Source organism: Ixodes scapularis, unplaced genomic scaffold (genome assembly GCF_016920785.2).
Source record: "Ixodes scapularis isolate PalLabHiFi unplaced genomic scaffold, ASM1692078v2 PGA_scaffold2__306_contigs__length_199485367, whole genome shotgun sequence".
Lineage (NCBI taxonomy): Eukaryota > Metazoa > Arthropoda > Arachnida > Ixodida > Ixodidae > Ixodes > Ixodes scapularis.
The window spans coordinates 2,102,473-2,120,785 of record NW_024609857.1 but is presented as its reverse complement, the minus strand read 5'-3'; the positions used below and the strand labels follow the sequence as shown (position 1 = coordinate 2,120,785).

The following is an 18,313-nucleotide window of genomic DNA, read 5'->3' as shown; positions in this document are numbered from 1 at the left end:
GTGAACATTGACCAGACAACTAAATTTGTTATATATGCTGACGATGCGACGCTTCTTTTTACTGCTGATAAGGCAGACCAACTTATATCTATGGCCAACACAGTACTAGATAAATTAGGACAATGGACCGATAAAAACGCTTTAAAAATAAATATCAATAAAACAAAAGCTATGATATTTAGGCCGAAAAATAAAGTTATTTCTGCACTAGAACACATTTATATAAACTCAGTAAATATTGAATTGGTTGAGTCTTTCAAAACGCTTGGCGTTGTGTTTTCACAAAACATGTCATGGGACCATCATATTGAGTATTTAAAAAATAAATTAGCAAAAGTTGTAGGTCTGGTATATCGGAATCGATATATATTTCCGAGGTCGGTTAAATTATTACTGTATAAGTCTCTATTTTTGGCTCATTTAAGTTACTGCCACCTAGTTTGGGGTACTACCACGGCAACAAATCTTAAGATAATACATTTACTTCAAAAACGAATGTTACGTATAATTGCCAATGTGCCATTCTGCTCGCATACAGAAAACCTGTTCAGAATTTATAATATATTAAGTATCCACAACATGTATAATTATAGGCTGTCTACAAAGTATAAATATGAATTGTGCAGTAACAGTACTTATATAATTGAACTGTCTGGTTTAAACCAACGCGTCCCCAATTATCAATTTCGAAAACCTGATTACTGGAATGTACCTACTTGCCGATTGAACCTAGGAAAAGAAATGTTGTGCTATAAATTATCTAAACTGCTTAATTGTTTTATTCACAGTGATGTTGACGTAGGCACTATAAGCATGAAAGAATTGCGTGCGTTGATGTACCATTTTGTTGTAGGCGACTAATGTTTTTGGTGTGTGTGTTTTTGGCGTGTGTTCTTAACGTTTAACGTGTGTTTTTTTTTTTTTTTTTCCTTGTCTCTTTTTTGCCTTGTCACTGCTGCAGAATGTAGTTCGGGGGCCGAGAGCTCGTCAAGCCGTTTCGTGCGGCTTTTTTTCTCGGCCTCCACCATTGTAAATGGAAAATAAAATATATATTATTATTATTATATTACTGTAATCAGTCACATTTTTCAATAAAATGATTGTAATTGTAATCGGTTACTCTTTTTCAGTAATGCGTGCAAGGCTGCATAGCATCTGCTGGAGCCAGACGACTGAGTAGGTCGAGCTGTTTAATTAGTTAATATCAACACTTTTTATGCCGAAAAAAAAAAGAGAGAGATCAGGGTAAAGTGCAATCCTCTTATAAGTTATAACGATGTACTGCTCATATTGATCACTTTCTAGAGTTTCTAGACTAGAAACTATCAGTTCCTAGTCCCCATACAGCGATAATCGTTTATAACTAGAGTTCCGCGTTTTCGGTTTCTATTTTTTCAAAGTTCGGCATACTTTTTTCGGTGTTTATTTTAAAATTCAATTTTTCGTTTTCTTTTTTTGATGTATATTTATTTTCAAAAAAGTTTTTCAATGAACATGAAAGGAACACCATCGGACATTGGATCAGATGATCCTTGTAGCTGTGATATTCGTGATCACTCAAAGATTAACGGCACATATACATACATGGTCTTTCGCTACAACTTCCGTCAGGACACACATCAAAATCACGGAATTCGCGGGCATAATGTACGGCACGCTTCTTTTTCCTTCCCATTCTGACGACGTGACCATCTGAGGTGATAACCGCACAAAAACCAGCGTAATGGCAAAAAAAAAAAAAAGATCCATTGTATTTATGTTTTCAACCACAGGGAAGTTTGAGAGAAGTTGTTAAGAAAGGCATTAACGGCTCTCCGCGATGTCCTCGGAAGTGCATGAAGCGAAAAACCTTATACTAGCCCGCATTCAACATTTTTTTTTTAAGACCGGGAACTTGACACTTAAGCCCAATCAAAGAGAGGACACAGATGTCCAGCAAAGGCCAATCCAAGACCTCTTTTGTTGCATGTTCTACCTTGGAAGAGGGCAATCACGAAGACGTCACACAATGTCGAACCTTGCAAAGCCCCCTCTCCGTCTCTCCTCTCTCTCAGTCCCAACTCCACCACCAACCTCGATGCGGCCCTAAAAACTGACCTTTTTCAGTTTTAGAAAACGGATTAGACATACTTTTATCGGTTTTTACAGGTTTAAACTGAAAACGCTGAACCTACAAACTGACGTTTTTCGGTTAAAACCGAATTTCCGAAATAAATTCGGCATACTTTTATCGGTTTTTATCGGATTAAACCAAAAACTACGAACCCTAGTTATAACAATTGAATTTTTGGGTTTTCCTATTATCGTTATAAGTGGATTGAACTGTTTATAAGATGCTCATGTGGTAGCTCTTAAAAGCCAATCAATTATGGCTCGACGGAAGGCGATATGCCTGTTTATTACCATAGTAAAAGATTTCCTATCAAGTAGCCTACAATCTAGCACATAAGAAAAGAGTGGCAGCCTGTTTACCCACCCCGATATAACTTCATTTCGAAGTGCTTGATTGCTGCAGAGGCATCATGCAAACATAGTTCTGAAATGCAGCTGGAATACTTCGATATTTTATAAACACTCAGTGCTAACCAGGCATTTCAAAATGAGGTACTGCGACCCACCGTTTTACACTTTTCCACGGTGTCTCTCTGCCCGATGCAGGACTGAAGGGCAAACACGAGATAGCGGTTCAGCAGGCTGCACAGAGACAGCTCCTTCAGCGGGTCCTCAGCTAGCAGGCCCTGCCAGCTCAGCACATTCTTCATCAGCTGCACCACGAAGAAAGAAAAACCAAAGCACAACAATTTCTAACGTGCCAAACAGAAAAAAGGGATAGTGTGGCAATTCAACTCCTGAGGGAAGAAACAGTGCTGCAATTTAATAACGTCCCTAACAAGAGGTATAGCTTTACCCGTGGAAAGAACATTTAGAAAGACATGGCATGCAAGACGTACGGTTACCATGGCCTTTCTGTTGGAACTTTATTTTCTTTGTCTCCTGATCTCTATGTTTTCACAATGTCGAAATGATTTTAGGAGCATATATGCAGAGGACGCATAAATACATTAGGATTGCCACAGATATGCAAAAAGGTGTTTGTTAAAACAACAGTTTCTGTATAGAGACAAGGTGAGAGCTTTTTTGGCCATTATTGTAACTTTGATGTACCGTACTAACTAAGAAATCCTAGCTACTGCAGTAAGTACTAGTAATTAAAAGGGGGGAAAACCAAACAAGCCCTAATAGGGACCCGACGTTTCGAGTCCTCCTCGGCCCTTTCTTCGGAGGCGACTGTGACATTGGTCGTAGAAGAGCAGTATCTTTTGTTTTGTTTTTAATGCGAAAGCATTAACAGTCCCATGGAGCAAGTCGAGGTCATCAGCAGCGCCAAACGGCACACAAGTTCCCGAAGCTGCAATCTGAGGCATCCCAGCTTTGAAACCACGCAGAAAGTCACGCAAAACAGCAGTGAAATGAAGCTGCCGCGCATCAGTTTCAATTAGTGCGATCCCATGGCGCTGCGTGTCCGTGAGGCAGCGGCTCCACCGCTCCACGCCCAAGGTCGGTGCAGCGAGCAGAGCGTGCGTGCTCGATTGTCGATGCAAGTACACCGCAGACGAAATAAGGGAGCGGAGGAACGGCACGCATGCTTTCGCATTCACAACTCATAAGAAGTGCTCAGGTGTACCTCGAGCTTTTTTCTTCTTTTATGATGGTGCACTTCTCTTTGGGTCAGTGATATCACAAAGCCTGTCATCGTAGCCGGATTGACTTCAAGAGCACCCGCATCCTCAGAATTAAAATTAACCACTGAAAAAAGCTTTGCTTAAAATCATGGCACGTACAAACTATGCCAAAAAAACATCAATGCAGAGTGCAAGTTCGTCTGCTTCTTTTGCAGGGCTTGTGCTCCGCATAGGTCTCCCGGCACTTTAACATCTGCCTACGTCAACAGGCTTTGCGATATCACCAACCCACAAAGAAATGTACCAACATAGAAGAAAAGCTTAGGTTCAGCTGGTTATTCTTAGCTTTCCTGGATGTCTAGGATTAGCTTGATTATCATGCTTAATGATACACACGGTACACGCATTGTGTGACTACTTCGGGATCCGATGAGTTAAGCTTGTCCGCTCTTCTTATTGCGGAGGAGGCGCTGTGTAACCGAGCTTTCAGTTGCACGTCAAAAGATCCCCAGGTGGTCCAAATTAATCCTCAGTCCTCCACTGGGGTGTGCCAGATGCCCGTTGCTGGTTTGGCCAGCTGTGCGCCGTGTTGCTATGTATCAAGCAACCAAGCTGCCGCCCAGAACAGACGGACAGAGTGAGCCATAATCTCGAGCGCGTGCATCGGGGACTGACCTAGGCGCCATACCAGTCCTGCCCGTTCCGTCACTGCTCCTCGCGCATGCGCAGCACGGCTCTCCAGGAGCCACGCGAAACTGCTCAACCTCGGCCAGTGTAGCTTACGCTACAAAAATTGCGGTGTCTTGGCTCGGCTATGCCAGGATATACGTAGCGCGAGTTTATGCGCACAGCTGGGCACGCGGCGGCGCCAGTGCATCTGCCATGGCTATGACGTCACTCCTCTGGAATGCACAGACTGGCCAGGTGCGCACGGCGGCGGCAGCTCTGGTGCGCTGTGTGACGCCACTGCTCCTCGCGCATGCGCAGTACGGCCCTTTGGGAGCCATGCGAAACTGCTGCGATGACCATCAAAGAGCAGAATACTGCTCTTTGATGGTCATCGCCAGAATGACCCCTGAAGAAGGGGTCGAGCGGCCTCGAAAAGTCAGGTCCCTAATTAGGGCTTGGTTGTAATCTCCCCTTTTATTTACTCTTGGTCCAGCCAGACAGACATCTGCCAAATGTTCACGTTCAAGTAAATACTAGTAATTTGTCTCAATAAAAGTTCCCACGACACTAAAATAATGAAAACATTTACGGGGCTTGACACATAGACTCCCAAAAGAGAGAAAATGCATCTTTTTTTATGTACTGGTGTCTTCATACTTCACAAATACATGAGACAAATTAAAGAGCAAAGTGCAGTGCGGGGCCTTACCTTGAGGCAAGACCAGAACTGTCGATGGAAGAAGGCTGCTGCCACACCTGCTCGGTTCTCCAGTACCCTGCAAGGGTTGCAGAAATGAGTAAGTGACTCCAATACAATTGCACTTGCGTAATGCATGACAACAGGAGTAAGGACGTTTTTCAGTGGATAAAAAAGACAGGCAGCGCTCACTCCTTGGGGTAGAGGGGGATGTAGACGTCTTCGTCGATGGCCCTCTGAATCCGAGCAGCCACCTTGGCCAAGAAATTCTGGGAGTAGAAGAAGAATAAGGCATTAGAAATTCTGTTTACGTTGAAACACAGAAAGTCACCAGTTATTAGAGCCTCGCACAAATAACAGTTTGATCATCCACATACTTTATATCTGCATCAGAACCACTTCTGCAAAATTCGGAACCGCATCCGACCCGCAATCCATGATCATTCATTTTACATTGTGAAATTCATTTTGAATGAAAGAAGAAAGCCGTCTAGATAGTACCTTATAAGCCGTTAACTTAGCTTTGTACAAAGAACTCCGAGTTAGAATACGGTGAAAGTTCATATTTTGTTTCATCATATTTATTTTATAAGTGATCATCCCTTAAGAGACACTTTGCATCGCTGGAAAGATGATCACAGCTTTGAAATTATCCTGGAAGTGTGTAACACTGCCCAAAAAATGTAATTAGAAAAAAAAAAATTTAGATTTGTTTTTTTTTGCATTTGAAATACTTTTTTTTAAATGCGAATTTTCTAAACATGAAAATTAATGAAAGATAGACTTATAATATTGTTTCATTTTATTTAGGTGAAACAATCAAAAAGTGGGAGAGGAAAGATGGCCACTCACCGCAGCGAGGCACTCGTATATATGAGGTAAGACGCGAGTACAGTGCAGGCCCACTTACAATGATACCACATACTATAACGATGTACCGCTTATAGCAATCAGTTTCTAGGGTTTCTAGACCGGAAATGATCAGTTTCTAGTCCAGATACAACGATAATCGGTTATAACGATTGAAATTTCGGGTTTTCTTATTATCGTTATAAGTGGGTCGCACTGTAGATCACTGGGAAAATATCACCATATATTCTATAACGGTAGCACCTCCATTAGTTTCAGTTTTAAACATGAACAAAGGAAGGAGGCTTCTTCGCTTTCTTGTGGCTTGTACGTTTTGGGTTTTCCTTGCCCGAAGAACACTTCCCGGTCTTTCACTGCTAAACAAGAACATGTTTTCCCGGGATGACTGATGACCCGGCATTCTTTCATTTATCTAGGGACAGCATTTTTGGTGAGATGGAACGCTCTAAAGAGATCTTTGGTGAGAATCGGGTCTTGCTTGGCCTAAAAAGCAATTTTCCCCCCGATTGGAACCATTTTTCTTGAAGAGTAATTTTCTCCCGTAAAACATTCGATGATGCACTCCATTGTATCATTCACTTATTCACTCCACACTCTGCGGGCATACACATTTATGGGCCGTCTCGGCAAAAATGTAGGTCCGGACCCACAGATATCCGCATCCAATACGCAGTCCGCCAAATCCGATTAATTTTTATCTGGATCCACCAGTTGACTGCGGATAACCGCAGGTGATCCACGGGTAATTCGTGGATATGCAGGGCTGTGGTGGTCACGGATGGCCAAAAAGTTTGGTTACAAAATTCGGTGGCACCAACCGAGCAACATGAGATGTTGCCAATGTACCACATTCCCAAGGTAAACATTTTTCTAAACACTGCCCACTTGTTCACCCTTGCTAAGAGTGCATGAGGAGAGGGAACAGGTCAAATCGTGATCAATATACAGACACTAGGGCACTTTGCTACTAAGGCGATTTTTGCACTTTGCAACGACCATACTGCGACAGTACAATCTTTCGGCATCTAGCTGCATCAGAAACTCACTCACCTGCATATGGCGGCTGTGTCCCCCAACCATGGGGTAATCCTCAACCAGTTTCTTGGCCGTCCGCACCAGGTTCAGCGTCTGGTTGCTTGACATCGGATCCCACACTTTCTCTGCCAGGGCTGGAGACACAAAATTCCAAGCTAAAGGTGCTCGCCATGTGCAACCAAATTTTAGAAGGCAAGAAAACTGCCTTCTAAGAAAACCATGGATGTTGGAAGAGTAGAAATGTAGAGGACAAGGGGCAGGCATCTGTCATCCCGCAAGTTTTCCTTCTTCCATGTTGACAATGAAGCTGCATTCTAAAAAAACACTTTGACTTCGTTTTGAGAAGAAAAAAAAAACCTAGCCCTCAAGTTGTTTGCTGCCACTGGGATGCAGAATTGCTAGTTCTTTTCCCCTTTCTTTCCCTGCCTATTCAAAGGGGTATGGGAACAAAAAATTTAAATATTGAAATTTTGTTTGGAAATGAGTCAAGCATGACGAATAATAACCGTAAATGATAATCGCACGTTTGTATTTTAAACAACTGGATATATTTTTTGTTCCAAACGGTGCACTCGAGCAAGCGCTCGAAGAAAAGCGAACAGAGAGCGCGATGCGTCATGGGATATCCGGCGCAAACAAAAACAGAAAGAAAAGATTTCCCGCGTTTGTGGAGTAGCAAGGCAGGCGTGCTTATGAGCTTCGCCCTTGGTGGCGTTGTCAGCGTTGTGGTGGTGTCAGTAGCGTCAACGCGTTACAACCGAGTCGTTCGAAGTACCCGTGGGGTGACGAGCATGTGGCTGGCCCAAGGAGAACGTAGCTTCCACAACACTGTCAGCTTAGGGCTGAAAGGGGGGGGGGGGGGGGGGGGAAGCAACTTTTGTCCGAGCTTTGAGCGACGGGCTAATCTTCAAGGGGGAGAATGGCTGTATCCGGGTGTACAAACGAGGGTCCGAGAAAGAGGGGAGTCCTTCTATTCCGTTTTCTTGGACTGTTTGGTACAATACGCGGGAGGAAAGCTAAGAAGGAAAATGTTGAAATGCCAAAGAGCGGCGATGCTTCGATGGAGCTTGCTACGTCATGACTACATCGCATGCATCCACCAAATGCAAATTAAAAGACCGTTTAATTAGCTTTAAATTAGTTTGTTTGTGCCTTTCAACGAAGGTCTGGTATTTTTGAGGTTATGCTGCAACATGCAACGCATTAAAGCTAAAAAATGAGCGCCGGAATTTCGTTTCCCTACCCCTTTAAAAGGTTGATAACCTGCAGTATCTGACAAATACAAAAATTAACCAATTACAATAAAGGTTGAAAACCTATCTTAAAAAAAATGTTGTCTCTTGGCTTTGTCTTACTGCACAAGAGCTGCCTTGCAAAACAAACACATTCACGCAAACAAAAACAATTTATCTTAAAGGCCGACGTACAACCTCGGTTTTCTGCAGGGAAGATAATCCTTTCAGCACTCCCCTCTCCTAAGCTGCAAGAGGGAGCCAGGTTGGGGCAAGGTAAAACGTGGGGAGGATATAAGAAAGGAGGTGGCGGGCAAAAGTGGAAAGCGCGAAGTGTACGTCGGCCTTTAAGGTAATTTTCGTCTTGCCCAATTTCAGCAAAAGACTGATACAGTACTAGGGTCATCTGACACCCCAACCAATAAGAGACACCCGGCAAAAAATGACCAACAGCAAAAGAAAAAAAAAAGGATCTTTTTATGTTTCAAAAATGTATTTTAATAATTTTTTTAGGATAATTTTTACTTTGTTAATAAATAAAAGCCCGCTGATCGAGTCCGTTCCTCTAGTGGTGCTCACGCACACCCTATTTTTTCCTGTATAATAACTAAAAGGGTATTTTTTTCAAAATAACCTTTTAATAGATCTCTACCATTTTTTTTTTTTTTTTTGAAATTTAAGTTGGCATTGTCCCTCTACAGGTGGTACCGATTAAGGATTGTTATTTTTTCATATTTTCACTCGCCTCACACAAATAGCCCTTTCTAAGGTAAATAGCGAGCACTCGGCAAATGGATTATTGTGCCACTCGCGAGATGCAACCAATCTCTCTGTGCACCGCTTAGAGATCTGGAGTTGGTGCAGCGCTAGCCGAGCACCTCCAACCGATCTGTGAGAAAGTGGCAGAGCACATCGAGCAGTCCGGAGAAAATATCTGCGCTGCATTTTTTGGAGGAGTTTGATCTGTAGTCACTCGCAACATTTCAGTTTTGATGTTTGCGTTAGCGACGTTGTGGCAAACACAAAAGCGACTACACCAGTAGCATTTGGCGACAGAAAGATGCGGGAAGCTACAAGCCTCGTTACAAGATGTTCCAAAGACGGCGAAGCGATAAGACGCAGTGCCAAGGTGTTAACGTTCCCGCCAAAGAGCCAGGGTTGCGATCAAGATGTGTAAAAAGTCATTCTTACTCGAGGGTATGTTTATTACTCCACGGGAAGGGTACATTGATCGGAAAGCTTCTAAGGCAGTAAATATGAGCTGCACTTGTCCAGCACAACAAGGGCGGCAGTGGTGGAAAGAACAGCCGCAACGGTGCTGTGGCAGCGACAGTGGTGGCCATGCGGCAGAAATGCCAGCGAGCAGAGCAGCTCCGTCTGCTCTGCTCGCTGACATTTCCCTCTGCTCCATCTGCTCCCCCACCGAGACCGGATTCTCCATGTCCCAAATGTGCGAGCGCTCGCTATTTGCTAGGGGAAGGGGCTGTAAAAGGACTCGAGTCTTCTGACACCAGCAAGTCTGAGCACACCCAGCAGGTTTATAAAAAGAGAATGCTCGGCTGACCCACCGGCCATCTTGGGCAACACCACTCGTTCCACGATGCGGGGAATGAGGCACAGGTCGGGGTCTTCGACGTCCAGGTTTTCGCTCGAGTCACCGTAGAACAGGAGGGCCTCGTACCAGGGACAGCTCTCCAGGCTCTCGGGTTTCTACGTCGTTTGCCACGAGTCAAAATGTTGTCGCGCGACGTCAGTTACTTACTATACACCCCGATAAACGCAGTGATAAAAGCGGCATTTGACGTTTTGCAGCAGTTTCTGTAGCCGGCAAAATATTTGTTTGGAGCAGCCACTCACGCTTTTGGAGCAGATGCCACCATCTGTTAGTACATCACTTGAAAATGAAAAAGTGACTGCATCACTAAATCTCTTTGACACTGGAGCATATTACTTATTACCTTTTTGTAATAAGAATAGATGGGGCAGAAAAAGAACACAGAGACTTCTTTCTAGTCCTAAGGCTCTGGTTAGAGAAAATTCCATTTACAAAAAATACTCAAAAAAATTTTTGAAAAATGAATCATAGTGCAACATTTCAGCTGGGATAAATACTCTCACCTTTCCCATTTTTACACACGGTAGCTTATTTGGCCTGTAAATATCATTTCTGTAAAATGCCAGCCAAAACCAGCATATCTGCTAAAACAATAAAAATGCATCCTCCAGTTTTATGAACCTACTGAAATCAAGACTCCGATATTATAAACTGCAAAAACAACTGCCCACAAATGTTATGAAAACCTACACTTGTGCTTTAAAAGTGACACTGCTGTTTAGCAGTCTTAGAACCAGAGTGAAGTCAAAGTCCGCTGCTGTTTCGATCAACAGCTGCGCAGGAACCTTGGCTACCGTATTTATTCAAATATAGACCCACATTGTTTTTCCCCCTCCTCTTTCTTGACATACCGTAAAAGACCGCAAAAGTGCCCACTATTAACATCTCCCAAACTTGTGAATTCTGCAAATCATACGTTAAGCGCCTGATTTGACCGGACAAGCGCCCATGTCTAGATTATCCCAGTTTTCAGTGAAAGTTGGATGGGCGCTCCTACGGTATTTTACGGTAGCTTTTTTTATTCTTTTATTAGAGATTAATTTACAATTAAGATTAAATAAGGTAGACCTGTAATAGTGATAATGCAACTAATGCAAAGGTGCAAGCGAGCTGAACAAGAGCGACACTAATGATCCCTGGAGAAGGGGAACAAGGGGAACAAAGGACCAACACAAATCTCCAAACAATGCTGTAACCATACTGAGCATAACTTGCAATCCCATCGCAATGACCCAGGGGCTCACCCATGTAAGCCACAGCTCCTAGCACTCTGGTGCAAAAAGGTGAATTTTGATGCGCGTGCACACTGGTGAGAGGCGGTGAGAGTCGGCACAGAGGCATGCATCTGACATGATAATCAAGAGATCTCATCAGGAGTACAAGACCCTGGTTTGGTCTTATTACAGTAGCCGCCATCCTACGACTTTGCAATGCTTTCTCGTGAAGTTTAACTCCTGACGTCACCGACGTCGTCTCTAAATTTAGACGATGTTAGCGATCAACCTGCCAGCGCGGTTGATGAGCAATCTCTAAACTTTGTTTTGCATTAATTCACAGCGCAGCGAAAGCTACGAGCCAGTAGGACCAACCTAACAGCGTCAAAGCGCGATATCATGGCATTCGTTCATCTTTGTGTATGTGTTCTTTCATCGGCTAAACCATGACTTGCGCTTTTGGTATGTTTGTGGCTAAATGTGTTCGAGCCTTCGACTGTGTTCTGACTTATGATGAAAAATTCTATACGGTGAATAGAAACATTGTGAAATACATATTGTAGTCATGCCTTAAAAATACATTGTTTTTTTTTCCTCCTTCTTTTCTGAGTATTAGGGTCGACCAATATTAAAATATTCTTATATTTTGCTTCATTTAAGCTCATGTCGAAGCAGGTCTGGTGGAATTCTTAGCAAAGATGCCATTTTGGTGCAATATGTAGCAGACTTTCGTTCATGGCACAATTTGGTGTAGCACCTCCATCACTGTAAACGCCTATTTTTCTTTTTACCAACACCGAGAATAGACACTTAGTGCTGCCACAACGTTTATCACGTTAAAACACAACTGCCAAAATGCATGACCGAAAGGAAGGACACAGGCACCAAAAGGTGCAAACTCTGAATTCATTCTGGCAGAATAGGTTAATTTTCGTAACATCTATGCAAACAAATAGCGCAAGCTGTGCTAGACTCTTTTTGATGCATCAGAGATTACTTTTTAATTTTCACATCTCGATATACGCTGTTTACTTAAAGCCTGATATAATGAAAAATCTTACACTGAACTGTATGTCGGTACTCTATGATGTCTCTATCTGTCGTTTGTTGACTGTATTACACAAAGGACTGTACAGTCTCCTATGTGCATTGCAGGCATCCATAACACCACCACCCTGGCGCACGCGGTCCAGCAGTTGTTGCGCCGACAACCTTTTCCTTTTCTGCTTAAAAGGGCAATAGTCACCATACATGTCCGGCAGATTACACATTTGGAAGTGCCCGGCTAAATGCGACAGTGCGCGCACCGCTTGAGGAGTTGCTATTTGTTATGTCTTTGGCGAGCTATAGACATTATATTCGCATGGAGCTTTGCTTTGCTGGAGCTATTTATGTTTTTGAGACTAGATGCCTCATGCACGCAACACGTGTGAGATGGTCCAGACTTTTAACGCCTCTCAAAATTGAATTCAGAGAATGAGAGCTAACCATCCAATGGGGAAGCTCTGTAAAGTGCCTCCGGTTCGGAATATGAAGCCGCTTCGCAGAAGCGGACGCACCCAAATGAAACCAAATAGAAGAAAGGTGACAAATGTTTGCCTTCAATATTTCCATTTGATGTTTCTAAAACTTGAACAGCTTGCAAGCACTGTACGTGCTCCCGCTAGATAATGAAGAAGAAACCTGCGCACTGACCCTTTCTTTGTACCGGGGTTCTCGAGCTTCACAGTGTCGATGAGCACCTATTATCTCAGTTGACAGCTGAGGAACCCCTCCCAGTTTCGGTGCTGTTGCTATAAAGCAGCACAGAAGCCCCACAAAACAAGCCTTGTAAACAATAACAGATGTACTACACCAATAAAAGCCTCAGATCCGCTAAAACTTAAACAGGAAAAATGCTATCCCTCAGGGTAGGGGCGGTCGAGGACATTTGTGGGCTCACCCCAGAGGCTACTCCGGGGAAACAACTTTGAGATTTATAGTATTCCTTTGGAAACAAAACCCGACCACTGGGAAATATCGCTTGGAAAGAAAACTTGACCGTCAAGGGTTAAGCATGTTTTAATGATTAATTTGACCCTATTGGTCCTGTAACCAGTCCAACTGTGGCAAATGCACGAAGACCCAAACTGTAAATGGGCAGACAAAAGGAATGACACCAAAAAAGGCGCTGAGCCAAGACTTGATGCGGCGTCGGTGGGAAGGGCACTCACGTCGACGGGGTTCCAGGTGACCAGCTGGAGCCGGACGAAGGGCACGAGCAGCTTCACCAGGCACAGGGGGATGTAGGCCTGCTCGTACGACTCCTCAAACTCCAGCTTCCAGCGCTCAAACTTCAGCTTGAGTGCAGTCACGCTGCTGAAGTCCTCCGTCACGTCCTCAAACACGTGCCGGGCGTCGTCCAGAATCACCTCTGTGGCGCACACCGAGGAATGCATCTCGTTAACCTGTCTACTCAATCGCAAAAGTTCCTTCCACGACAGTTTGAAATAAATGTACTAAAATGTATGTCGAAACTATGCTAGAGGCATGAGCCTTAAAGCACCTGCCCACCCCTACACACATTTTAAACCCTCAACCCCCCTTTTCTTTTTTTTTGAAGGACATATTGAATAAGGTATGGGTTTTGGATTTTTTTGTGAGGCTTCAGTGGCATGTCTCGTTGCCACCTTGAAGACAATCCTATGCATGGGTGCGTAGGAGTATCTGTTTAAAAACGGGTCAGGTGCCACAAGATTGTAAAGTAGCCAAAGTAGTGCCTATACATTAGAGTGGAAAGAAAAAGAGTGTTTGCAATTATAGACCAGTGCCGTTGTTGAGTACATGTAGTAAGGTTCTTGAACATTTCATTTTCAAGCACATCACAACTTTTCTAGGAACTACTGCATATCTAATAGGTGAACAACACGGGTTCCTTAGAGGGTGCTCGACAAAGACACAACTTCTCCACACGGTCCATAATTTTGCAACAGTAATTGACAATGATGGTGGAGTTCATGCTGTTTTCTTAGATTTCACAAATTCGTACGACAGGGTTTCGCATTCGAAGTTATTGCGTAAGCTGAAACAGGCACTAGATAATGATTGCCTCCTGAAAGGGTTAGACTCTTACCTTACCAACTGTAAACAGTTTGTGTCTGTGGGCAAAGTAGAATCCATTGAATTACCCGTTCTATCTGGCATCCCCCGGGCTTGGTACAAAGACCATTGCTTTTTCTAGTTTTTATCATAATCTGATGGTAGATGAACCTTCGATACAGTGTAGATTTTTCACAAATGACTGTATACTGTTTTCCAAAATAGCTTGCATTAATGATCAAAAATGTTTAGATGACAGCCTTCAACTGATCTTTCTGTGGTGTAAAAAGTGGCAAATGGACTTGAACGCTAAGAAATGCATGCAAATGACAATAACGTGGAAGAAGGTACCACTTTTTTTCCCCCTAAACTATCAACTCAAAAGCTGTAGCAGTAGGCAATGAATACAAGTGCCTAGGCATTACAATTACCTCTAGCTTAAGCTGGACTTCTGACATTGGGCAGGTAGTCATTGCCAAAACGTCAAAGAAACTGTGGTCGCTCCAAAGGACTATGATACACTGCACTCCTGAAACCAAGCTAACAACATATAAATCTCTAATCCCTCCTTTACTAGAATATGCCAACATCTTATGGAACCCTAATTCACAATTGTAAACAAACCAGTTGGAGGGGATTAAAAAAAAATAACTTAGACCCATTTATAATTTATATGGCAAAGAATCAAATGTTCCACCATTGTATGCTGCATCTGGACTGCCTGAGTTGTCATTTTTATATTTTATTTTATATAGCATAATATATAACAAAGCTTGTTTAAAGTTTGATGTCTATCTTCAGTTTAATATAGCCGTGACACAAGACAGAAGCATGAGAAACTGATTCACGAGATTTGTTGCAGGAAATACGTTTAGAATATTCATTTCCGAATACCGAGTTGCCCCACAGCGTGACAGGTGTCGTCCTTTTTTGCTACATTTTCTAATGAAGTTGATGAGCTTTTGTGCGTTAAAATGGACTCCAAGAACTAAACAGCTTACTCGTTTTACTGAATGCTTATGCATATTTAGTTGCTTTACCGACCCTTTTTTTACTGCTCTGCTTACACCCTGCCTTGGCTTTCAAAAGTTAGCCAGCAGTGTCTTCAAAATAAGTAACACTACAGGCACCTGCGCTCCCATCTCTCTAAAACAGTGGCACTGGCATTGAAACAAAGCATGTTCAGAAACTTTGCTCTTTCGAAATTTGCTAACCACAATACCTGCAAGCAAATGCACTAGATTATAAACATTCAACTGACATGTAGCGTACCAAACGCACCGTTTGGAGACGATTTCCAGGCACGGTAATGATACCGATCGAGAGGCGGTGCAAGATTGGGCAGCCTCACCTATCTCTTTGTTGAAGGCGAGCACCTCCGTGTCTGGCTGCTCGTCGTCCGTCGACATGCCCTCCTGATGCGCCAGGGTTGTGCAGCTCTTCTTGGCTTCCCGGGCTTTCCGCCTCCGGACCCTGAGCAGAGTGTCGGCAACGTCGAGACATGCCTTCCAAGCAGGAAGTGACCGGAGAAACAAAACAATGACAAAAAAAAAAAAGGCTGTCTCATTTCAGGTTTGTTTTTATTTTTATTTATCCTCGAAGCAATGTGCCAACTGTCCAAATTAAATGTCTTAACTGTCTTTGACTCTAGAACAATTGACCATACATGGTCGACGGGACTCTTGTAAAGCGAGAACTGCACGGGACAGTGAGGTGCACAAAAAAGAGCCGCCGAAGGATGTGGAACCAGTCGCTTATATGAAAAACTACAAATTCTCGCAAAAAATGGTTGTGTTGAGAATTTGCTATGAGTGGACGAAAGCTTACGCACGGCAAGCCTCACTCTAGATTCTGCGGCTCCTCAACGCACGTCTCTTATGGCAACGGTACGCTTTCCTAAAAGTGCAGCGGCTACGGGGGATTCGCGGTACGGTACCTGCGGCCCTCCCGCTCGGCAGCTCTCCAGTTGCGCGAGTTGTTCCCCTTCGGTCCGACGTCCGCCAGGTTGGGTGCCCCCTTCAGGTTCTTCACTGCAATGACAGAAGCAACCGAGTCAGGCGCCCTGCCTCCAAAGACGGATGAAGAAAGCGCTCCCTCACCGGCCAGGGTGCACTCCTCGGCCTGGTCCTTGATGTCCTGGTGTCTCCGCTGCACAAGACGCTCGCTGCGCTGACACAGCAGCGACATCATGCGGCCCTCCAGCGCAAGGAGGACCGGCATCTGCGAGAGCTTGACTTGAAGCACGCCGAACGTTCTGTTATAGCGCTCAAAACGTGTCTCCGACTGGCGTGTTTAGCGTCCTGCCCATGCTTCGAAAGTGGTTCCCAAGTGGCAACAATATATGTCGCAAAAGCCAGAGTGTCATGCTGCTGGATGTCACAAGCCTGACGGTTGGTCCTAGAAGTGCTGGCGAAAAGCAGGAGCGAACAAGAGTGTCGTCGTCGTCGAGGCGTCCCCACTCCTGGCTGCTCGAAGTTCCATGAACTGTCAAGCTAGAGGCCGAAGTCAACACACCAATCGGAGACACGTTTCAGGAAGTTTCGAATGGAAGTGCCGCCCCAGTGTTTGCACAGTCGAGGTCACGAGGGAAACGTCAATGGACGCATTCTGCTCTCTCTTCCTTGTGTATCAAACGAAGGTTCAAAAATATTGGTTACAAATCTGCAAAGTCGTTCACTATTGTTGTGGTTGCTTTCAACCACAAAAGAAGATGAGCCACGACTAAAACAAAAGAGTGAAAGCGGCCAATATTATTTCGAGTCTGGCCAGCGTGCAAGATTTAGCGAGGGAAGTAAAAAGAAAGGCGGAGAAGTTAAAGACGGGCCAGAAAGACAGGCTTTTCGACTTTGCACGCAATACAAGTGGCTAAGGTTTCCTTGAACTGAGGCAAAGTCGGACAAATCAGTACTACGTACCTTGGCATCGATGCATTCGATGAGGTCGGTGGCGTAGCCCCGCATCTCCTGAAAAAAGTGGAAGCGTGCGGCCAGCTTGGGCTGCTCTTCCTGCAGCTGCTCTATGGCCTCAGCAGAGGCTTCCAGATCCAGCAGGGCCGTTGTCTTCTGTTGCTCATGGAGGGCAAGCAGCTCCCGGACGCTGGCCAGCCTGAAGGACAACCACAACAAAAAAACATGTCACATCACGCTTTCCGAGGCAACAAACATGATTTCATGTCAAAAATGCACAAATCAGAACTGTAAAGTAACCAATTTAAAGCCCTTACTGTAATTAGTTGCAATTTCCGCAACTAAAAGTATTTTAGGAGTTGTAATAAAATTTTCGTAGCATCTAAGCTTGGTTATAATCTCGGAGTAGCTTACAATTTAGTTCAATCATGGTCACCTTCAGGGGGTGTAAGGCTCTGTGGGTGGGCTGTTAGCACCAGAGGGACTTGGCTGGTAGGAAAACGGTGGCGTAAACACCTGCCCGTGGTGGGTGACCTCGAGAGACAGGCATAAGTTACGACGCGAGGATCGAAACGCGCATTTTCTGCGAGAGAATCAGAATGTGTGTTTCGGGCTGGCAGAATGTGGTGGTTCTGGCTGGTGTTGTCTACGTCAACGTAGTCCTTCTCGCCCACGTCTTAGGGGGCACTGTAGAACGACAACGTCAGACCGTGTCTCGCGGAATGAATGACGGGCTAGCCCAGTCGGCACTATCCACACCAAGGTCAACTGTCTGACTCGCCTTGCGAGTTCTACATAAAGTTTGCTTGCATCCGAATCCGCCTGAGCTTTGGCCGTGAGATACACATGCAGATCATAAGGTCTCACGCGGGAACGTAAACAATTGCCCCATGGTGAGAAAGTTAGCCGATTGATTGGTTGTGGACTTTCAGCCAGTGGGAAACACCTGACTGACAAAGCTTCGAGGATTCGCCAGTTCACCAAAAGTGGATGGGCCAACGAACAATTTTTAGTGGAAATGCAGCAGATGGTTTCAATTTGTGCTGGAGCTTGGGAGCTGACGCTCCGTAATCGAGCCAGCCCAGTCGAGGGACTCTGAAGGGCAATGTCTGCGCAGTCGTAACTTAATCCCCCGAGCTTGGATAAGCTAACACCCGAGCACCTCCCTCCAAACCCCGTGCAGGGTAAGTTACCTTTTACAGTAATATTTCGCTGATGTATTTTTAATTCACTACAAAAATATCAAATTGTTTATTGAAAAGCAACTCCCGAGTTGAACAAGTTAGTCGTCGAAGGCCAAAGGAAGCAACTTTG

General features: G+C 44.3%; 1 protein-coding gene across 1 annotated transcript in view; it reads right to left on the bottom strand.

Moving 5' to 3' along the window:
- The window catches only part of LOC8040904 (PAX3- and PAX7-binding protein 1), a 35,197-nt gene that overhangs the window by 9,404 nt on the left and 7,480 nt on the right, over positions 1 to 18,313 (bottom strand). The window contains exons 8-17 of the mRNA XM_029991505.4: positions 17,009 to 17,198; positions 16,193 to 16,313; positions 16,030 to 16,123; positions 15,445 to 15,566; positions 13,229 to 13,428; positions 9,755 to 9,896; positions 6,970 to 7,088; positions 5,242 to 5,318; positions 5,062 to 5,128; positions 2,619 to 2,765 (exon numbers count right to left, since the gene is read on the bottom strand). Of these exons, the coding sequence (XP_029847365.3) occupies positions 2,619 to 2,765; positions 5,062 to 5,128; positions 5,242 to 5,318; positions 6,970 to 7,088; positions 9,755 to 9,896; positions 13,229 to 13,428; positions 15,445 to 15,566; positions 16,030 to 16,123; positions 16,193 to 16,313; positions 17,009 to 17,198 (1,279 nt within the window). The remainder of the gene's footprint in view (positions 1 to 2,618; positions 2,766 to 5,061; positions 5,129 to 5,241; positions 5,319 to 6,969; positions 7,089 to 9,754; positions 9,897 to 13,228; positions 13,429 to 15,444; positions 15,567 to 16,029; positions 16,124 to 16,192; positions 16,314 to 17,008; positions 17,199 to 18,313) is intronic.